Source organism: Xenia sp. Carnegie-2017, unplaced genomic scaffold, assembly GCF_021976095.1.
Source record: "Xenia sp. Carnegie-2017 unplaced genomic scaffold, XeniaSp_v1 HiC_scaffold_24, whole genome shotgun sequence".
NCBI lineage: Eukaryota > Metazoa > Cnidaria > Anthozoa > Malacalcyonacea > Xeniidae > Xenia > Xenia sp. Carnegie-2017.
In genome coordinates, this window is record NW_025813487.1 from 12043077 (window position 1) to 12067054 (window position 23978).

Consider the following 23978-nt stretch of genomic DNA (forward strand, 5'->3'; position numbering starts at 1 on the left):
ACTTGAATAATGGTGGTGAGAAACCAATCCTCGCGGAGAAAAAAAAACAATAGACTACTTGCTATATTGTATGACATTTGAAATTTAAATAAGGAAAATCGTTTGTTAAAATCATCCAACACCAACAAGGCGGCCCCGTCGTGACTTGCACAACAAAAGCATTCGGGAGTATTTTCACAATCTGAGCTGGATTTCCACTTGCAAGCTTTTTTGCACGAAGCGCTAATTTTATAGGCGACAAATTTTGTGCTAATAGGCATATGATTTCCACTAGTAATAATAAAACCACTAAATACAAAAAAATATTAAAACAAAGTGGCTAAACCAGTACATAAAAGAGTGCTTAGTATTTACGACCAGGAATATGTTTCCAGAAGCAATGTTTGTTTCGTCGTGGCGAACAGTTTGCGAATTTTATCGCTGTGCATATTTGACGTCTTTGAATGTCTGCGCATGCCTATATTCGAAAATTATAGCTTCGCACAAAAATATTCGCAAGTGGTAATACGGCTTAACACAGTATGCTCATGTTTACACTTGGTGATGGTTGGAATACAAGTATTTTGGGAACATGAACACAACGTTTTACCAATAGAGCAAATTATGATAGTCGTTGAAAAGCTAATTCTAGTTATCAAATTTTCCAGTAATTCAATTGTAATTTCAACATATGGCATCTCCATGCAGTATACAACGATTGTCTCGCTACAAATCACTGCAAAATATCAAGGTGATTGACTTAAAGTTGATATTTTACTTCAAAAGTATTTAGCATGTATGAAAGTTTTGAAATATCTTCACTCCACAAACAATCTTCGTACACACTAAAATAAATGCTGAATTATTTTCATTACATTAAAATGTCTTTTCTATTTGTTAAACGTGGTGTCTGGGGTCAAAGTAACATGAACGAGAGAATGATTCTTTCACTAATGAGTTCCAACTTAAAACTGTTTATTCATTTCTGTTTATAACATCCATGCGTATTATCAATCATGCATTATGCAGCTAGGCTGTTTGAACTAAATAAATCAATTTTTTGCATCAATGGTCAGCTTTTGAATTAGTTGTATGTTTCATTTCCGCATTCATTTGAGAAACGCCGAGCTTAGCAAGAGCTACAATATGATAATTACTATTAAATTGAAGGGCATCTTTGAAATTATATGCCTATACTTCCGTGTTCCTTTGACAAACGTCTAGCTTATCAAAAGCTATAAAATGATAACTGCCGTTTAAATTTTATGTTTTCTCAACAATTGAATGATGACAGAAATCCGGCAGTGTTCTTACTCGCTGATAATTACAGTTATTTTGGTCTTTTCTGTTAAAGGTACGTTATTTGGAGGTGAAATATTAATGTGTACGCCGTCGCTACACAATTAATCTTTGCTCAGCTATTTCATGTCACCAGTTAAATGAGTATGTTTCAGTTGTTATATCTTTAACTAAAAGAAAGTTTGTTGCTAGTAGATTGCGAGACTTGTGTCATTTTAAAAATTTTGTTTCTTGCGTTTCTCAGTTATTTCTTCCTGTCATGTTGTGTGAACAGAGATATTAGAAATACTGCCTTCAGTTTGTGTTGGCTTTATCCCAATAGTAATGAGTAGCAAGAAGAAAGTTGTTATGGCATGAATGTATTTTATAAATCGGCTTTTGTCGTTTATTAAGAGCGCCTGATACAATGGTTTGATATTTTGTTAATGTAATGCGTCATTTAATTTTAAAAACACAAGACTAACCAGAAATTTGAGATGAAAATTTCTTGTTGCATGCATGTTTTGACTTAATACTAAGTTATTATTTTCTCTTCATGATGTCCATTTACTTCTTTTAACTGAAAATAACTTAATATAATGTTGAAACGTGCAGGCAATAAAACATTTTGTTGTTTTCCATGCTGATTAATGCATGTGTTTGGTTTTGGCAAATTCATTAGCAAATATGAGGAAGTGCAAGGCCGGATTTTGCAAATGATGATAGATAATGCAGGTTTTTGTCTGTTCCTTAATTATTTTTCAATTGAAAAATACTTGCACGGAACTTATTGAAGCATGTTCAACTTGATAGTTACTTAATGATTATACAATGTTTAAAAACAACAATCATCACCTGTATTTAAGTGTTACGTTTGTCCATAGTGTGTCTTCAATCACTGTCCACAATAGCTACAATGGTCGAATAAGGAGAGATAAACATGCAAACTCTACTGTATACACAGAGAAAACAATGTTGCTCACAAGCACCTAGATTTTATAATCCTTATGAAGAACATTTTCAATTGATTTATGATTAAAACTCAAAACTCTTCGAGACGTCAAAAAATAGTGTTTTAAATAAAGTTTTCCGTTAAATTGCACCTAGAGCATAAATTGCACCCAGAGCACTGTATGACAAAAAAGGACTAGAACGTTGCAACCAAGGTATTCGGAACTCGAGAGTAACGTCAAAACCTCAGAAAATCATTGTCTAAGTGAAATGACATTACTCTAATCAAACAGGACAACTTAAAACTGAATATGGATGGAGTTGGTATAAAAAATTAGGCAACTGTGTCAAATACTTTAACAGTAATATTTAACATTTAATATATGGCAAGTGTCATTACCGGAAAAATGGCGCGCTTTCATTATAGTCAAGGACCTGTATAAGAGTTTGTATGCATTTTATTTACCGGAAGTTATCTCAACCGTTATCCCAAAACCGTTTCAAGCATTCATGCAATTTGGGTTCTCTCTTGTCAAACGGAACTTCTTTTGAAAAATAGTAATCTTCGATGATTAAATTAACGTTTAAAATTTCGAATTAGTTTCTCCATCATTCTTCTGTCCAGTGATAATCCAGCCAAATTCACTATTAATCGCAACAGGACTACCTTCACTTCTTATAATCTCGTCTCTCATGATATCGAAATAATAATCTGCTCCAACTAGAATGTCGATGTTGCTGTCCGTCTGTCGTCCAGAGAGGATATTGGTATCAGAAAGCTGCAACTCCATCAAATAAGGATAATGATTTAGATCAATTGTCGTTGTTAATGGAGAGCAAATATTTATGAAGCAAAGAGTTCAAAACACAGTTTCTTTTTGAATTTCATACCTTGTTTTTGTTTTTATAACATTGGCTCACTTCCTATGACTGAAATGAAAATCGGAGAATACTCAATTATTTATGCTGCTGCGGATGAACTTCCTGTTGATCAAAAACTCATAAAAGAAACGGGTATTTTGGCATTATATTAGGATACTGAACACTATCAAAACGACAGGGAAGCCTATTCCCTGTCGTGTTGATAGTTTTCAGTATCCTAATATAATTTTGATCAAGTTTTGTTTTCTTTTCCGGATTTTGTCAAATATCAAGTTTCGAACAATTTTTAATATGTATCAATGTCATTTTTTCAGAAGCAAATGGATTTTTTATTAAACATGTTCAATCAGGAAAGTGTATCTATGATACTGGGGCAGAGTATTCAAGATATCCTAGAAACATCCCAATTCACCTTACTTATTATCTGAACCTTACAAAGAACTGTTTTGACTCGACAGCTCAGTTTAAATTTCACCAATCTGGCTCCATATTAAAACTGAATAGAGAAGGTTGTCTTAATGGAGAAAGAGTCTTACAAGATTTGCTTTTGATATACGAAAAGAAAGGTGACATTGCTGCACCATGCAATGAAGCAAACGCCTTAACCCAAACTTTTCAAGGTGGAATATTCACTGCCGACTTTAATAAATGTGCAGTACCTCCTGGATATATTAAACGTCATGTCTACATGGGAATAGCTCAATGTAATGATGAAGAAGATCAGCGATTTCATTTTGGTAAGAAAATTTTTTTAATCTAATGAATGCACAAATTTAAAATCTTATTAAAAACCTCCATAAATCCTTAGCTATATTGTGCTGGCATCTACATGCTAGGTCACCGTCATCTGAAACTTTATCTTCATCAGATTCAAATTTACGTTAACAGGATTTTACAGATACGCGCGTACCGATTGTATTTTTTTTACCATAGGTTCGGTGGCATGTGCTAAACAAAAGATAGCGAATGCTAGTTGTTCTAAAAATCAATATATGGTTATAAAAGTGGCTGAATATCGTGGATTGAGTAAAGGAAGCTCTTGTGGCTCAAATTATGATTACAGTTGTCATGTTGATGTGACATGTGACCTTAAAAATTACTGTGATGGTAGAAGAGAATGTAATATAACTGTTGATGATAATCATTTTTCTTCGAATATTTGTCCTGGTTTGGAGAAATATCTTTACTTTGAATATCAATGTAACGACACAAGTATGCCATACAGAAAAATTTGCAATCGTAAGTAATATATAGGCAGAATAAATTTCGCTTTGTAATTTATCAGCCTTTGGACAAGTTTTGACCTGAATTTTTCATCGTATGGTAAATATTTTTACACTGCGTATACCATCAATTTAGAAAATTTTGAAACATTTTTCATTTTTGTCGGGTATCTTCTTCAAGAGTAATTTGTTTATTGAATTTGATTATTTGTTTATAGTCCAATTTAAGTTTAATTTTATCTTGGCAATTTACATTTTTCTCATGCAAACATCTCCTCTCGCAGTGATTTGATTTTTGAAAGTATTTGTACTAATCTGTGTTTGCCAAACAAAGACATTTACTTATTCATCTAATTTTACATATTTTAAAAATTCATACTACTGAATTCTCGAGCACATATACATACAACGGTATATTTATGTGAAGAAGCATAACACAGCGTTCACCTGATCATTTGGATGCACTTTTTTATTATCAGAGTTTGCAACCCAAAAGTAGAGTTCAACACTACATGGCTCATTGTTCACAAAAAAGTAACATCAAAACGAGGCTTACCTAATTGAAATGTAATTCTATAAAACATTGTAGACCAAAAATCTTAGAAGTCGTGCATGGCCGCTCAAGTCCCTACATATTCGGAAAAAAATTAAGGTTTAATGTTCTCAGACTCTTAGTTCTCTTAGGGTATTGTCGACTGCTGCGTTATCCCGAAACTTAAACTTCATGTACATATATTTTATTTGTCAGCAGTATTTGTAAACTTATGTTTAAAAAACACCACGGATTTCCCTTCGAGAAATACGCCATCTTTAATTGATATGAAAATGATTGTTTTAATTTGTGTAGTTCAGGATGTAAGTCTGTCTCAGTCAAATCTTCCCAACGAAGGTCTCGTGGATGTTTTTACCATGTATAGAAACTTCACCATCTGCAACAATGGTCTTTTACACAAAGAAAAGACAGTTGTTTGTGAGCACTTCGGATATCCTACCGCAGCATCTTTGGAAGGCTCAAGGTCGTTATCGTCTTCGATGCATCGATCGTTTATACCTGGAAATGTCAAATGTGATGCTCAAGTGAATGATTTATCTCAATGTGCTATCACTCAAAATAATGCTTGTTCGCAATACTCGTACCTAACATGTAAGCATACTCATTCATTCTGTTTAAAATCTTGAGATATTTTAGGACACATATGTATGATGTTAAAAAAAGTGTGGGGCTAAAGAATTTTCAATAAAAACATGTTACCTTTATCTTTAAAAATACTCATCTCTAACATCATGACTTGCTCTAATCACTGTCGGGTTACTAGTTACGGGGCGAGTAGTCTAAGACTAAGTTGTGAACTTTTAAGTGATATCTATTCCACGCAATAAGTTCAGTTTGTTAATGATGCTCGCTTTCCTTACACTCCTTTGCTTTTGCATTTCCTGGCTTGTGTTTTTAACCCATTTTGTAATCAATGAGAAAAATTTTGAAACGAAATTCGAAAAACTATTAACACTGTCTAGGTAATTAGGAATACCCACTATTTCATGGGTTCTTAGTATCGCGTATTTAAACAGTACGAACGCCATTTTTCTCATTATTAAAATGCTCGTATGGTTTTCAATAGCTTAAATGGTCTAAATTAAGCTCATTAATTAAGCTTGTCCGGAATAGCAAAATCTGTACACTAATTATGTCCAGATACCTAAGGCCTTGGTCTGAAAATCCAGGTCTATAGGCTTTAGCTCACTTATCCAGCCGAGTAAACCACTCCTGCTTACCTCGATTATCATTATGCTATAATTGTGAGTGCTTTCCAGTACTATGTGTTCATTTCTCTTTAGGTCATATTTGTGACAGGCCTTTATTAAACAACACGCGTCGTTTTCCAGACTCCTCATTTACTGCCTCGGCTTTAACAGAAGGTCATAGTGCTGCAAATGCAAGAATATCCAGTGGCAGTTCTTGGTGTGCTCCTGCTGCAAATGGCAATCATTATCTACAACTGAACTTTGGAAAACTTTATGCCATAAACACAATTGCGATCTTTGGAGACAATACAAGCCCAAGTTGGATAGCCAGCTATTACGTGAACACAACATTTGATTTGACAAACTGGGAATCAGTTTTTCACACGAATTCACAAAAGGTATTATGTGTAAAATTGTCTTTGAAAAAGCAAAATTCTCACATGTAGCTATGACCCAATTTTAAAATGGCAGTACAACCCTGAATATCTTTGGTTTTTCTTTAGCTTTTCAAAGGCAACAAAAACGCTTACAATGACGCTGCTATATCAAGCATCACAGGAGGTATTAGAACGAAAGCTTTACGGCTTATTCCGATAAAATACCATGGTCGACCATGCTTACGAACAGAAGTTTGTGGTGGAGGTAAATATGAGTCTGGGAATTATATGGTTTTTGTGAATCATTATGAAACAAATGAACACGAGTTTATTTTTTGAAGCAAGGCGAAACATTAAGTTAATTTTCTTAAGCCTGTTTTCGGATATAAAGTTTTGTTTCGTTTGTTATGTTTACGTTTTTGCAGCTTACATCCTAGTTTGGTTACTGAACACATTTCAGTGACTAATCACTGAATCACACAATTTCCTACAGTAAATAAACACAATACTTTTCGTTTACTCTTAATGTTTCAAAACATTGATATTTCGGATAAAACACAATTCAATGATTTTCAATAAACTAATCATGCATAGACATTTTTAGTTGGCAGTTGGAATAAACGACAATATAAGTTCATACAGAAATATATGTTCATTGACATATAGATCGTTTATAAGCGTTGCAAAAGAGATCTCAATGAAAGTCAATTAAACAAATTTACTTTGAAAACGTTTCTTTTAAAACGTTTGACAGTCTTTGATTACATAAGATGGAATGTAGACATTATTAGTTTTATCATGTTTTATCAGCATTTTTTATTGCGATCTATTATTTCATTTTTTTTTTCATAATTCCGATTTTCTAATAGTTTTTTATCACTTTTAGGAATACTTTTTAAAGTTTTCTGTAATCATTTTCCTGATAACTATACAATTTCAAACTTGTCAAACTTGTTAACTAGCGGTCCGCTTCTAGTGCTGCAGCAATACTCATATATGCATGTTTTACCATATTAAGATCATTTAAATTTTATCGTTTTCTACAAATTATAGCATGACATTTTTTTATGACTCCCACTCCCCCAAAATTTGAACAATTGTTCTGCTTCTGACTCCTTCATTTTGGATTGGATTACGACCGAATTACGCGTGTTATTTACGAATTATTGTTCATTTGATACTGAGAATGCTGCACAATGATACTTACGCTTGATACTGGATCATGGTCTTTTAGTTATCGATCTATTTTATCTTCTTTTTTGTAGAATTGCTTCCAAACAGCCCAATCAACCTTCGTGTCAATTCTACCGCTTCAAGATATGTTACAATATCCTGGGTAGACCCACAAAACGTTGCAGTGAGCCCCAGCACAGGTCTAAAAAATCCTCTCACCAATTTTAAGTTTATTTTGTGGAAACAAACAATGGTCATTTTTAACTTTATTGAGCAGGCCAATGTTAGTAGACCTTACAGGTTAAATAATCTTATTCCTAACAAGATGTACACAGTTGATGTATACGCTGGAAACTCGGAAGGTTTTGGAGATGCAGCAAATGCTTCTTTTCACACAAATGAAGATGGTAAGATTATTTTGATCTTCTACATTTTTGCTTTCTATTGCCTAAACCTGATTCATGCAAAAAATTGCATGGAGGAGTGGCAATTTTAAAACAAATTAAGAACAAATAATTTATTGTGTTCTGTATTTGTATCGTCAAAATGTGTCCGTTTTTACAGTCTTCAATGGGTAAACAACAGAGAGGCCTTTGCACGAACAATGAATAAAAATACAGACCCATTTATCATCTCATGTGAGCGAAGTTGTATTTATCACATACGCTACACTAAACTATGTTTAAATCATTTTCAAAATCCTCGTTGCGCAGCATATTGCTATGGGCATGTTATTTCTGTATTTTTGATTTACGGTCTCTGGAGAATCATGTTCAGAATTTTCTGGTGGGAAAAATTATACTATGTAATGTGGACTTCAATTCTTTTTTCTTTTTAAATTTTTTGCGAATTACTTTCATCCTGGTATGTAATGGGAATAAAGTCACAAGAAAGTCTCGTATTTTTAAGGAATATAATACATCACCATCCGCTACGATAGTCTTGAAAATTATACTTAAACATAACACTTTTTCACAGGCCCTACCTGATTTTCTCTTTATCTGACTGTAACAAAGCTTACTTTACATTACTCGTACTACAATATTATGATATTTTACTGTTTCCGACAAAGTTACGTCTACATGATTCTTAAAAAAATTAGTTTCTATCAGTTTAAATTTGTCATAGTTTTAATGAAATCAGATATGTTTCTTGAGTTGAAGATCATGGATGCTATGATTTATTGACTCACAGCTTTGTAAAAAGCCATATAGTGCATGTTTTTTTTTGTTTTCAGTTCCCGAAAGTCCTCCATCAAATATATCAATTTCTATGATCAGAAGCTTATCGTTTGTAGTCATGTGGGAGCCACCTGATATAAACAAAAGAAACGGAGAAATAGTCGACTACACTGTTTGTATCACAGACTTAGAGAATTTAAAATGTTTAATCAATTATACTACAAAAGAGCAAAGTTTGAAAATAGACAGTTTAAAACCAATGACAAAATACTACATTCGTGTTTTGGCCAGTACAAAAATTGGTCCTGGAAATTACAGTGAGAGTAAAATGGCAATAACAAATGGATGTACGTTTTTTTAAAAGCCTTCTTTTTCCATGTTCTATTTACATTTCAAGCACGATAATTGAGGGTGGGTTATATTTATGCACGATATACCGTATTAAATTTATTTGAAATTTGAATATGAACCCCAATTATTGATCTTTCTCAGTCCCTGTAATTTATTATAAAGTGTGCGTGAATTGATAAACATAATTGTATTACTGTAGTACCACTGGAAGCACCCTTATGCGCGACGAAAACAACATTGACATTTTCTTTGAAGACTCCTAAACAAAGATATGCGTAAGTAGTTGCATGGAAGTTCTTCTTTGACTGTTTGTATTGAGTTTACGAACAATTCTTAGAATAAAATTGTATATATTATAGGAAATTATAAAAAACTTTCTGTCAGCGTTTATCGTCAGACTAGTTTGGTTCGTCCAAACTTGTTTATATAATGCATTTTTACATCATTTTCATAACCAAGTCTGTGCCACTCCGTGTTTGACAATATAGAGTGTTTGCATTTAGAGCTATGTATGTGCGAACATTAGGTGATGGTGTAATTAAGCACTTTCGAATGTTTATTTCTTATACGCTTTGTTGTAAATTAATCTTTTATGTCTGTTTCAGCCAACTTTATCCGGCGAAAATTTAATTGCTCCTGTTTTCAGGTATTTCTTTGTAATCGCTATGAAAGGAAACGAAAAAAATTCTTCGCCCCCTTTTAAGTATGGCAACCATGATTTAGTAACGTATTCATCTGAATTTGTACAACCAAAACCTTACATAGCTGCTGTGTTTGCTCCCAAATATGACGGTGTGTTCATGTTTACACTTGGTGATGGCTCAAACACAAGTATTGCAGGAACACGAACACGACGGTCTACAGATGGAGTATATTATAATGGTCCTTTAAAAGCTAATTCTACATATCGAATTTTTCTCCGATTCGTGATAAATGAACAGGTACATTCTGAAATCTAGCCTTTTTCAATTATTTTCAAAAGCATAGTAAAGTTTATCTTTTTCATAATTGTATCTATTTAATCAATTTTAGGGTCTTTATTATTCAACTGATTGGAGTTACGCAGCAAAGACTGGTCCTTCAAGATCTGCACATACAACACTACGTTCAACTTCAAGTAGGGCTAACTATGTTTTTATTAAAAATGACGTTGATGGTTGTGGGATCTTCGTAAAGCACTCATTCAGAGTAAAAAACAATCTTTACGTTTCTGATATAACTTTAATCAATGAAGACATTAAATTGTAAACATAAATTGTCTGATTTTAAAGGGACAATTGTAAATTACTTGTACTTGCGTTAGGTTTCCGTTGATGATTTCATAATTTTCATTCATTATTTTAAAAACCTATCGTCAGAAACTTTAAGAAAAACAATAGTCTTTGATGCTTGTTTAGATTCGTTAAAGTCCAACAAAGAAGACGGAAAGTTGTTACCAATTGTCATTGCCCTGGCTATTTGTTTACTATTGTCAATGACCGTTAACATTTATCTGTTGTGTTATCGTCGTAAAAATATATCAAATAAAGATGAAAATCATGATAATAAAAAGCGACCAACAAATGTTTATGATGGTTCTGATATCCATGACAATAATTATGAACATGTTGACGGCGACCAATCCTCATACATGTCGCTGAAAAGCACTGGAAGAAATGAAGACGACCATGTATACTGTCATTTAAATGAAGTTAGGAAGAACGAAAGTATTATGTAATGTATGTTATTTGTATTTATCAATATTTCTTTAGAGTAATTTTCTGAAATTTTCGTTGATATTTTGATTTCTGTAACCATTGTATGTGTTTTTATTTAGAACATTTCAACTCATTACTAGGGTAGTACAAATTTAAACAGGCTAAAAACTAATGGATTTCATTTGAAATAAATTTATGTTGATATCTAGACTACTTATTGTCTACATTGTTTGCTAAGCTCCTGAAATCACTTATTCGAATGTGGGACTTACTTTTTTGCAATGCAGCTCTTTGTTTACTTTTCATTCAGATCAATTAAATTGTCTGATAATTAGAGTACTTGAAACTGAAAACTATCGCAAGCATGTTTTATGATTTCTGCATAATTTCAAAATTATTTTCTACTCCAGTTTTTAGTATTCATCTTGCAACCTATATATGATTCAAATCTTAATAATATTTTACAATTTATGTTTTATTTTATATTTACCCTCAGCGACCTTTTGATGAAGTAGACATACGCCTGTATTTTATAAGCGTTCTCACTCTCATCTTCACTGAGTGTGGTTTCAAAATCACTTCGGCGTATTAATTAGACTGATTGCTTGATTTGAAATATTTCAGCAAAAATCTTGCCATTGATTGAGAAATAACTTTGCGTTGATTAGAAAAAGCGAGAGGTTGAATTAAGTTAGCGTGAGTGTTACTAATGCAGGCTTTTAGAATTCGGGCGAAAGTGAGATGATTTAAAGAATTTCCATTCATTTTTCGATAATGTTTAATGTGAAGTGGGTTTTTGAGTATTACTCATCTCATGAAAGTTTCTGTTAAGGCAGAGGGATAGCTGCAACTCTTTAAGTGGCAAAAGATATAAAAAATTTCTAACAAATAATCTTGTCTGAGGATGAATGGTTTTCGTTTTACATTGCTCCCGCTAATAATTTAGGTCGTGCGATAGACCGGGACTAGGTAAGTAGGTGGCTTATAATAGCAAAATAAATATAGCTGTCTCGTTAAGTATTCCTTAATGTTTGAAAGAATAATACACAAAGAGCTCCAATAAAACTTTTATCATAACATTTATAATTTTAGAGTTCACAAGCTAAATACACATCACAACAATTATCCGAAATATATTTTAGCTACTTTCAAGTAGCTAATATATAGGACGAAGAGAAAGTATACGTGTTTTGTTGCAATTTTTCCACTTTTAAACCGTTTTTTAATTGAAATACAAGCACAAGACATAAAGACAGATAGATTATCAGAAAAATTTTAAGTTAGAGAAATTAAACAGATACGCTAAAGCATAGCAGAAACAGAAAATTGCAGTGTAACAGACATGAGATATCATCATATTTGTGAAGTTTTTAGAATACAAACTACGGCATTAACTTTGTCCATAAAGGCAAGTATTTATAAACCGCTTACACAAACCGAGTTCCCAGCAAGGCGAGTTACTCGGATGTGTCATATAAACGATTCACCGGGAAATGCATTCATTTTATATAAGGGCCGAGTTACCCGGCTCGGCGAGTAACTCGCTCAGCCGGGTAACTCGGCTACATATAAACAGGCCCTTTGAAGGCTTGAGTTTGCAATGTATGTACACTGCATATCTTGAAGTATATGTCTCATGAAAGAAGTATTATTGGAAGAACATGGTCGAAGAAAAATTGGTTTGTCAAACCGACTCACTCTTCTCTATTTGGAAGGGCTACAGGAAAAACAACCGAGTTTTTACTCTGCAAATTTATTTGCAAAATTATCATGTAAATATAACAAATGCATTTATTGCTTTTAAGTGAAATAACCAAAATCTTTATACAACAAGAATGGGTAGTACTAAAATCTTTATACAACAAGTGTTCAAAGGTTTGTGCTATAAAATATAGCAAAATTACAAAAGCGGGTATTATGCATTTGGGAAGGCTTTGAAATACAGTTATTCTCTACATAATCTTAATTGGTTAACATTTAAACAAATGGCGAACAATTGCCATTAGATTAAAGGTTCTTTTCCATACGTTCAACAGGGATTAGTGGGTAGAACTATGGAAATAAAATGATTAAAAGAACACGTTCTTTCCCAAAGTTAGTATTAAAAAAATTTCTTTTATAGCTATCGATAATATCCATATATAGCATCAAATTGCACAGTTTTCAGCTATTCTGTTTTACATAAACATAATTCAATTTTTCGCATCAATGATTTGCTTTGAAAGTGTTTGAAATGTCCAATCTGTTTACTTCCGTGTTATTTGACAAACGTCTATCTTAGCAATAGCTATAATATGATAACTCTAGTTCGAATTCTACGTTGTTAAGCGAGTGGATGATGACAAAAATCAGTCAGTTTTTGTACACGCTATTTGTCGGAGTTGTTTTGCTCCTTTCTTTAAAAGGTAGGTTATTTGAAAGTCAAATGTTTATGTCGTCGCTACACACAATTTATTATTGCTCAGCTGTTTTATGTAACCAGTTGTTGCGTTATCTTATATGTTATCAAAATTTGTCGACAGTAGTTTTCCAGTCTTGTGTGCCATTTGAAAAAATGCCTGTTTTTTAAGTTCTCACTTATTTTTAAAGTTAAACGACATGTTGTATAAACAAAAATATTATAAAAGTGGCCTTTAGTTTGTGTTGATTTTCTCGCGATGGCAGGAAGAATTGTAACAATAAAGCTGTAATAGCGTTAATGTATATTTTAATTTGATACTTGAAGTTGTATAAAGACTAGTTGTCATATGATTTTATTAGCAAAAGATTAACCAGGCATTCGAGGAAGCCGATAATTCTCCTTTTTGCAAATGTTTTGACTTAACTCATCAAATTTTATTCGTCATCTTCAATTTTTATCGACTTAATTTCAGCTTGAAGCGTGTCTGAAATAGAATATTTTGTTTATTTCCTCAAATGCTGATTAATGGTGCTAAATTGCTTTGGCAACTTCATTAGCAAATATGCGGAAGTAGAAAACATGGATTTTATGGGTAGCCACGCGCGCATGCGTGGTGAAATAAACGTAAATGAGAAAGCAAATAAATGTGTATTACGAGTCTTAAATGCGCTAAATAATCTTAAAGTTGTAGTTTCACGTGAAGTAAATCTATTTAAAGTGCGACGCATTGTTTATCAATTGCTTGGTTCACTCTGGTCACTGTTCTATGTGTTTTTGTGTTAAATTAACGACAAAAAGCTATGTCTTCTTTATTTATTTTGATACATAATAACAAATAGTATCTGACATTCTCTATGAGGATTTAGAACATACCAAAATTACAATGAACATTAACTCAAAATACATGTCCAACCGAGTCAAACTATGAGCAGGAAATACAGTTAAATCCGTTCAGTAAATGTTTGCTCTTATCACTTTAAATGTTCTAAGAATTCGCTTTTTAAAAGCTTCAACATTATTTGCAATTAGTAAAGAGTATTTTAATAATGCTATGAAAAAGACAAAAGAGCTCGTCTCTCTGGTCGCAAATTAACGAACATAACAAGTGTCGCATTAATGCAAATAAATACATGTCATATCGTGACAATCATGATTGTTGATTTATCGGTTGAGGGGAACGATGTATCACATATCATAGACACATATCATAGACGCACAAGAAAATTATTTTTGTAAAACAAACTTTTAAAGATTTACTATTTACATTAAAAGCATGGTTTTCAGTAACAATTTTAACCGATATATTAAGAATTTCGTTTGAAGTCACATTTATTGCAACTTTACGATGTAAGCACATGAGCTAAGTCGCGTGCAATGAATATATGCATGAACGTTCTACATATGGGTTTTGGGAAAAGTGACACTCAATATTTTTGTAGAAATAAGAGAAAAGTTGGTCCAATAACTAAAAGAGGTCAAAAATATCGGTTCCGTTCAGATTTTGGCCTTTTCCCATGAAATATAGGCTCAAAAATGTTGGTTCCAAGTCTTAGAACTTGGAACACGTCTCAATTTTTTAATTTGTGCGCCCCTGATTACAGAGTAAGCTCAACTGAGATTTTTGCGATCTCAGACATTATATGAACTCTTATGTTTATTGTATATAGTGAACTACGCTCTTGATCCATTGATGTCTTGATCTATTTCATTTTTGTGGGGGCTACCCATATGTACGCTCTGCGTACCTATTTTTTACCAATGATGTAGAAGTAAAGATTCTCATCTTGTCTTTTACTTGACTTTATAAAAATATTTAGAACATATTTAAGCCTATTTCACTTGATGGTTATAATAATTTGTAGATGCTAATTAAGTATAAAACATCACATACCTGTAATTGCTGTTTTGTATGAAGTGCGTATATTTAATCATTGAGTCGTAAGGTGCCAAAAAATATGAATATTTCAGAAAACGTATTTATCATTTAAAGAAAAAGTCAAGTTTGGTGAGAAAAATCCAAAAACTCCTACAAATGCGTACCAAATTATAAGAATTATTGAATGTTGACACAAATCAGTCAGTTTTATTACTTGCTAATAATCGCAGTTATTTTATGGTCCGTTTTAGTGACAAAAAGTAGGAATTGTTAAATGCCCAAGCCGTGAAATTATCTTTGCTCAGCTATATCATGTTATCTATTGTAATTTGTCGTTACATTTTAGCAATATTAACTTACTTAATTACTGACGACATTTTTTATTTGTATAGTCTTATTTCGACTTCATTTTTTATATTATCCTTCATTTCTCATTAACACAGAAGCCCGATAACTAAAATATTTAATTAATATAACATAATCTGCTTTTGGATTTATTCGTTGTCAAATATACGGAAGTAGCCTAAAAAAATGATTTTGACAAAAATGAGAATGTAACGTTACGAACATCTTAAGGAGGCTCCATACACTTTATCCGAGATTTGGGTGTTTCAGATAGCCTTCACTTACAACAGTATTTTTATCAAACTCACTCAATCTTGGAAATATGAACTACGCAGGAATATTCAAGAATGCCAGTAAAGTCTAAAGATGCTTGAATAGGATAACTATTTGCGTTGTTATGGCAACCATGTCTCTTTTCTTCATTTTCTTTTACACTTGTACAGACCATATCTTTTTTTCGGTTCTGTGAATTTTTCTGATTTTTTTGCATGACGATTGTTATTCATTCATTAAGCATTTTGTTTAATGCAGAAGGAATTCTTTGAATAATTGAAAACTTCACCTATATGAAAATAAATTTGTAGATTTTGTTCTATTTTGCGTATGTTATTTTTTTTGTAATAAACATCCACACGAACTTTTAAAAAAACTTACGAAAGAAAAACGAAAAAATCTTAAATAAAGTCGGCGCAGCCAGGCGTTTGTGGAAAAAAATTCACTCGATTTCAATATTTACTTGCATCGAACAAACCCGTTTTCATATAATGTATGATTGTTGAATTTTTTGTTAAAAAATCTAAAGACGTAACAGGGAGGTTACAAAGGGGTTGTTACAAATGATTGTTACAAAGGGGTGGGGTTGTTACAGGGATTGTTACAAGGAGTTGTTATTGGGATGGTTACTAAGGAATGGGGTTGTTATTAACATTTGATTCGAAAAGAAAACTTACACATATGTCGTGCAACGTGCATGACAAATTGTGGAATGTTGCTAGTAGCCTTTAACCAGTCTGCATGTTTTTGATCCTGTTATGTTAATTTCATATCATTATTATTGTCTATTTCTCCAACCTAATTGCTTTTGCAGTTAGTAAACACAGGGAAATTTATTCAAAATCGGCCTCGAAAGTTAATCAAGATCGGCTGTTTTGCACTATCAGGTAATGTAGAGTGGTTAATTTGACCTTCACACGGAATAATCTGATCATCATCGAGAAACAAACCAAGTTGTTGACTCGTAAATTTTTACGACCGGCTCGAAGATTCTGATTGTAACTCGTCAGAAAACACGGCTGACTGAATTCTTCGGATCCATAATCTCTGAGCTTTGAGTAGCTAATTAGCATTCAACTCAGACGTAACAGAGCATAGTTGCTTTCTTCATTTCTTGATAAACCTTAAAATTTGTGCTGTGACACGAAGTAGTTTGTTCTTCGTACCATATCTGTCTTGGTCAATAATCTTCTCCAAGTGGATGTAATTACGGTCAGGAAGCGATGTTAACGTGAAGGAATGTGTTATTAGAAGAGGATTTTGTATTATCTCTGTGTAGCAACGGTCCTCATCCAATTTTGTAAGTTGAAGATCTTCGGGCAATTTGTTATCAGTATCTTATAGTTCACTTCCGGAACACCCACGAGAAGGCAAGTCGGAAGAGTTTATTACCCCAGGCAGTGTCTCCATTTATAACTACTAGTTAACTTTCTGATTTCGTTTACGCGGTTCTGTACATACGACTTCCACAGTTTATGATTTCGAATCCAACATAATGTTGTAAATGAATCCTTCCATCGGATAATATCAGTGATATATTTTATTGAAGTAAACGCTTTCTCAATCGAATCGACTTATCTTGCTAATTTAGTTGTGCCTAACAATTCAGGTTGTGGTAAGGTCTGTCGTTTGATAGGAGCGACTCTTGTCTTGGCTGCTATTAAACTCATTTCAATTTCACCGTTTTTATGTTCCGTTCGTAGATATACAACTGCGGCAAAGGCAAATTCTGATGCATCGCAAAATCCATGTATCTGATGAATTGGAGATGAATCTTATCCACCATGGAAGTAACAACGCGGTACTCGTATGTCACTTAAAGCCCTTAAGTTGTGAACGAGAGAATTCCAACTTGATAAGACCTTGCCAAACAGATCTTCATCCCAATTACTGCCAGAAGAGCAGAGGGTTTGAAACAACATCTTCATAGTGATAGTAAAGGGTTTAAGAAGGCAAATAGGATCGAATATCTTCGCAGATAGCCTTAAAATTGACCTCTTAGTTGCAGGAAGTAACTTGTCTTCCACCATCGTACTTGGTATATGTTTAAAATATGATGACCCCTTTCATTTCCCACCTTAACAAACGGTCGATCTTCATCATTCGCCATAACAATTCGGACATGTTGCGACTTTGAATGCCATTTTCGAAGCTTGAATCCTCCCTCGCTCATTAATTTTCGAGATCTATGATGGATGTATAGAGCTTCGTTCTCATTAGGAGCTCCACCAGCAAAATCGTTAACATATAATGACTCGATTAATAAAGAGACTATTTCTTGATCGACATTCTTGTATTTTGAAATGTGATGAGGAATAACAGTAGATAATATTACAGGACTTGGGGTTAGACCAAATAGTAGGCGTCCGAACTTGTATTCCTTTAGCATCGAGTGAACTTTGTCAATATCGTCAAACCAAAGAAACTTCAGCATCTTTCTGTCTTTGTGAGCAATTTGTATTTGATGAAAAGCCTTTTCGATATCGGAAACAAGCCCAATGGAGAAGTCTCGAAAGTTTATCATAGTGTCAAATAAACGTGAACCAAATTTGTTCCCTTTTCGAGGCAGTCATTGAGTGACAGCTCCTCTTCAGTAGCTCTTGCCGAACCATCGAAAACCACGCGAAGTTTTGTAGTTTCGTTATCTTCTCGAAGTACGCCATGATGGGGTAGGAAATAACCGGTTTCATGTGCAACAGGAACTGGGTCAATAATTCCTCTTTTCACTTGATCTTTGATAATTGTATCGTATTCTTGCAATAAGGGCTTATCTTTATCGAGACGAGATTTCAACTGGTTTTAAAAACATACCCTAACAGTCTCATTTTGGAATACATTCCCCCTTCCAAGGTAAATTCACTTCATATCTCCCTTCATCCTCCAGATATTGTATATTCTTCCGAAACTCCTGATCCTGTGATTCGCTGGATTCTTTCATTCCAATTGATTCGATCTCCCAAAACCGTTTCAAGCATTCATTTAATTTGGGTTCTCTCTTGTCAAACGGAACTTCTTTTGAAAAACAGTAACCTTCGAGGATTAAATTAACGTTTGACAATTTTGAGTTAGTTTCACTATCATTCGTCTGCCCAGTGATAATCCAGCCAGCCATAATTCACTATTAATCGCAACAGGACCACATTCACTTCTTATAATCTCGCCTGTCGGGATATCGAAATAATTATCTGCTCCAATTAGAATGTCGATGTTGCTGTCTGTCTGTCGTCCAGAGAGGATATTGGTATCGGAAAGCTGCAACTCCATCAGATGAGGATAATAATCGAGATCAACTGTCGTATTTAATGGAAAGCAAATGTTTATGAAGCAAAAAGCTGTTATGATTCTAATTCCATTCTTTCCTTTCAGGGACAAATGAGCCAAGTCGCATTTTTGTTTTGTAAAATGTTGGTTGCCAAAGGTATTAAAGTTAACAACTTCTCTTCTGATATGAACTAGTCCAAGCCGTTTTTTTAATGAATTCGTAACGTAAGTGCGCTGACTACCACTGTCCAAAAGCACGCGAACAGGTATCGAAATGGAAGCATTCCCGCCATTTATAGATATGTTTAACTGAAATATCTTGAGTCAAAAAAGCGTTCACCGTAGGTATTCTGGGTGCTTGGTGCTGAACTCCTGAATTTTTGCCATGCTGTGGCTGTGGACTTGATTGCACTCCTTCACTTATCTCCCGTGCCTCGATCTCAGTTTTTATTGTATCCAACAACTCATCAATTTTCCAAACGTCTCCCGATGATTTTCAGGCAATTTGTAGACGAATGTCACTCTGTAATTTTGTCATGACAATCGGGATAAGCATACTACCATATTTGCTCAGACTCGATAATCCTCGTACATGAACGCTTACTTTAGCGTATATGTATCTTACTTGGCTAGTTCTACCGTTGGCACAAGCTTCAATGTCTAAAATTTCATGCATATGAGCTGCTATGGTTTGCTGGGTTTTCCCGAAGCGATCGTTCAAGATTTTTACAGCAGAGTCGTAATTGGCATTAGTTAATGTCAGACCCTTAATGGCCCTCACTTCGTTTCCCTCGAGAAGCGATTACAGATAGTTAAATTTGTTTACCTTCGAAATGTTGGGATTACTGTGAATCGCAGAATCATACAGATCACAAAACGAACTCCACTCCGTAACCTTGCCATCATATTTCAGAAGCTCCAGGAAGCCTCGGCATGTTTGGCTTAAAATGAAATGTCGTCGTATTGTTATCATGTGGTGGCTGTGATATCAATTCAACTGACTCTTTCTCGAGTTTTGTACACATTCCACGTTGTCCTCTTCTTATAGCACGAAGCCTTTCCAGTTTTTCCTTCTCTTCAGTCGACATTTTCGTAAGAAACGAATTATGGGCGACTTTATTTCGTTAAAGCCGCCCCACGTTGGGCGCAATGTCATACACGTTGCACGATTTTTCGTAAGTTTTATTTACGAATCAAATGTTAATAACAACCCCACCCCTTTGTAACATTCCCAAAAGTGTCAATCACGTGAAATGCACGCGATCCACAATAAAACAAAAAACAAATTCACTACAAGGCTGCTTTAATTGTTTATCTAATGTAACTGACTTACAAAAACTTTGTTTTTCAAACCAAAAGGAATATACGTTGCTTCAACAAGTCACATTTATCAAAAGAATAATTGAGAATTAATTCCACCCCTAGCATTATATGAACACTTTTGATCAATTATGAACTCATAAACATTTCACTGAGTCGTATTAAATGTGTTCAGTATCAATAACTAATTTTAAAGAACTATTATTTTCGATATTTTGTCAAATATCAAGTTTCCAACAATTTTTAACATGTTAAATGTCATTTTTTCAGAAACAAATGGATTTTTTATTAAACATGTTCAATCAGGAAAGTGTATTTATGATACTGGGGTAGAGTATTCAAGATATCCTAGTATCAACCCAATTCACCTTACTTATTATCTGAACCTAACTAAGAACTGTTTTGACTCAACAACTCAGTTTAAATTTCATCAATCTGGCTCCATATTAAAACCGAATAGAAGAGGTTGCCTTGTGGGAGACAGAATCTTACAAGATTTGTTTTTGATATACGAAAAGAAAGGTGACATTGCTGCTGCATGCAATGACGCCAACGCTTTAACCCAAACTTTTCAAGGTGGAATATTTACTTCCGACTTTGATAAATGTGCAGTACCTCCAGGATATATTAAACGTCATGTCTACATGGGAATAGCTAACTGTAATAATGAAGAAGATCAGCGATTTCATTTTGGTAAGTAAGAATTTTTATCCAATGAATGCAAAAAATTAAACTCTTATTGAAAACCACCACCAATCCTAATCTATTTACGGATGGCGTCGACATGCTAGGTCACCGTCATCTGGAACTTTATCTTCATCAGATTCAAATTTGCATTTACAGGATTTTACAGACAAGCGCGTACTGACTGGATTTTCATGTTTTTTACTATAGGTGCAGTGACATGTGCTGGACAAAAGATAGCGGACGCTAGTTGCTCGAATAATCAATATATGGTGATAAAAGTTGCAGAATATCGTGGATTGAGAAACGGAAGCTCTTGTGGTTTAAGTTATGATTACAGTTGTAGTGTCGATGTAACATGTGACCTTAAAAATTACTGTGATGGGGAAAGAAAATGTGATGTATCTGTTGATGATTATCATTTCTCTTCAAGTATTTGCCCTGGTTTGGACAAGTATCTTTACTTTGAATATCAATGTAACGACACAAGTACGCCACACAGAGAAATTTGTAACTGTAAGTATATTATATATGGGCAGATTTTATTTGGCTCGCGATTCACGTGTTTTGGAAAAAAATTGACCTTAATATAGCATTAATTTCATGGTTAATATTGTTTATATCATCACACATAAAAAAAGAAACTTTGGGAATTTCTGTTTGGTGTATTTACAAGGAGTAATGTATTATTTAAGCTTGAAACATAATACGATACTCAGGACAATTTTAAGTGTTAGGTCATTCTTCTATTAAATATTAGAGTTCTTGCAATGGAAATTTTCATTAATTTTTATATGTCCTCGCCATGAGTCATCAAATGATAAAATGTTGATTCATGCAGTTATCTCTTCTTGAAGTGTCTTTGTATTTCTTTTTTAAAAATAATTATGCCATTTTAGGTTTACTAAGCAATTGAATTTACAATTTGATTTGCATTTATGTCGTCATGAATCCATACAAGAAAATGTTTGTATACTTATATATACAATTGTATCATTATGTGACGGCGCAAAACGCAATTTTCGCCTATAAGATAAAGTTGTTCATGTTTTCATTGTATGATTATTAATAATAGGACACGTTTATCTAGATTTGTGTAAGACGCTATGCAGTAGAACTAAACGATATTATTGATCAATATGAACTTCCTCATATTTTATTTCATCCTCTTGAGTAAGACTGTAGACATGTTAGTAATATCAATAATTCACGTGACAGGTCTCAGTAGTCTAAAGAGCAACACACACACTTCCATGCATCTTAAAAAATTTATTCTGGTTTTTATTTCTCCAATTCTAAATTTTTAGATCTCCGTGTACATATTTTATTTATGGGAAGGATTTGCAATACTTATGTTAAAAAAACAGAGATACATAACTCTGCTTTATGAAACTTTATGTTCAGTCCAACTTAAAATTATTTTTATTTATGTAGTTGAGAATGTACATCTGTCTCAGTCAATTTTGCCAAACAAAGGTGTCGTGGATGTTATTACAAAGTTTAGAAACTTCACCATCTGCAACAATGGTCTTTTGGCTGAAGTAAAAACCACTGTCTGTAATCGATTTGGTTATCCTAGTGCACTGAATATAGAAAGCTGGACGTCAATACTAACATCAGTTAATCATTTTTTTACACCTGGAAATGTTGCATGTGGTGCTCAAGTGAATGATTTATCCCAATGTTCAATAACTCAAAACAATAGTTGTTCTCAATACTTGTATGTGACATGTAAGCATTCTCATTACTTCTAAATAGCATAATATTATGTTGTAGAACACCATCTACAGCGTTAGCAAAAGTTGGCCCTAAAGCAGGGGTCTCCAAACTTTACAGCCAGAGGGCCACATGAACTTTCATCCAGCATGTTGAGAGCCGACGAACCGTATACCGCTGGTCAAAGAGCGAAAATTTTAATAAAACGAAGTACATGATACACATGATAGACATACAAATAGACATGTTTTGACATCTCATGATGCCATCTTCAGTATAAGTGAAATAATAAATGATACAATGTTTATATAAAAGTAATATGATACATAAATTAAAACAATAAAAAGGAAATAAGATTCATTGGCGAAACTTCGCGCCATTTATCCATCAGAATTAGGGAACATACCACAACAGACAAAAACTCTCATATCTACCGACACCTTCTTAAATCTCACTTAGGTAAAACCAACTATTCACCCTCTTGCTTCAAAATCATCGACACTGCCGACACCTCATTCTCCCTTAAAATCAAAGAAGCATTCCACGTTAACAAAACTAACCCTGACCTCAATGTTCAAGTTTTTAAATTCAATGCAATATTTAGTTCATAATACGCTCGGACGCTCCCCATTAATTTTATCTTATTTCCTTTTTATTGTTGTAATATCTGTATCCTATTACTTTTATATAAACCTTGTATCATTTATTATTTCACTCATACTGAAGATGGCATCATGAGATGTCGAAACATGTCCATTTTAAAAAACTCGTCACGTATAGTAAATGCGCAAAACGAAGCACATTACACAAGCTTGATTAGTTCAGAAAATATTTATTCAAAATTTAAAGGTTCAATTTCAACCAAGAGTAATATCATAACAAAATCACAATTAGTCTGTTCAGTTTTCTCAATGTTAGTGGTGAAATTGGCTTCTTAAGTGTCTCTGCGGGCCGGATTGAGAGTCCCTAACGGGCCGCATCTGGCCCGCTGGCCGTAGTTTGGCGACCCCTGCGGCCTAAAGAATCATGTTGTCTAAACTTACTATCACCATGACTTATCTCTATCATCATAACTTATTTCTATCAACATGGTTAATCTCTATCGTCATGACTCACCTCCATCATCATGACTTACCTCTATCATCATGACGTACCTCCATCATCACGACTTACTTCTATCATCATGACTTATCTCTATCATCATGACTTACCACTATCATTATGAATTACCTTTATCATCATGACTTATCTCTATCATCATGACTTA

At 33.6% G+C, this 23978-nt stretch overlaps 2 protein-coding genes across 5 annotated transcripts in view; both read left to right on the plus strand.

Annotated features, from left to right (window-relative positions):
* Positions 1-1109: 1109 nt before the first annotated feature.
* The window catches only part of LOC124450443, a 28427-nt gene continuing 5558 nt past the window's right edge, over positions 1110-23978 (plus strand). The window contains exons 1-12 of one of the 3 annotated variants that reach the window (XM_047001120.1): positions 1110-1333; positions 3405-3827; positions 4024-4329; positions 5161-5457; positions 6150-6454; positions 6560-6698; positions 7699-8013; positions 8844-9134; positions 9338-9413; positions 9785-10079; positions 10171-10255; positions 10536-11048. In XM_047001120.1, the coding sequence (XP_046857076.1) occupies positions 1264-1333; positions 3405-3827; positions 4024-4329; positions 5161-5457; positions 6150-6454; positions 6560-6698; positions 7699-8013; positions 8844-9134; positions 9338-9413; positions 9785-10079; positions 10171-10255; positions 10536-10855 (2922 nt within the window). In that variant the 5' untranslated portion in view covers positions 1110-1263 and the 3' untranslated portion in view covers positions 10856-11048. Of the gene's footprint in view, positions 1334-3404; positions 3828-4023; positions 4330-5160; positions 5458-6149; positions 6455-6559; positions 6699-7698; positions 8014-8843; positions 9135-9337; positions 9414-9784; positions 10080-10170; positions 10256-10535; positions 11049-23978 lie in introns of those variants that run through there. The other 2 variants (XM_047001118.1, XM_047001119.1) reach the window with 2 other exon arrangements.
* The window catches only part of LOC124450439 (receptor-type tyrosine-protein phosphatase delta-like), a 47771-nt gene continuing 36896 nt past the window's right edge, over positions 13104-23978 (plus strand). Inside the window, exons 1-4 of one of the 2 annotated variants that reach the window (XM_047001109.1) lie at positions 13104-13240; positions 20582-21004; positions 21206-21511; positions 22430-22726. In XM_047001109.1, coding sequence (XP_046857065.1) covers positions 13171-13240; positions 20582-21004; positions 21206-21511; positions 22430-22726 — 1096 coding nt within the window. In that variant the 5' untranslated portion in view covers positions 13104-13170. The remainder of the gene's footprint in view (positions 13241-20581; positions 21005-21205; positions 21512-22429; positions 22727-23978) is intronic. The other variant, XM_047001108.1, reaches the window with a different exon arrangement.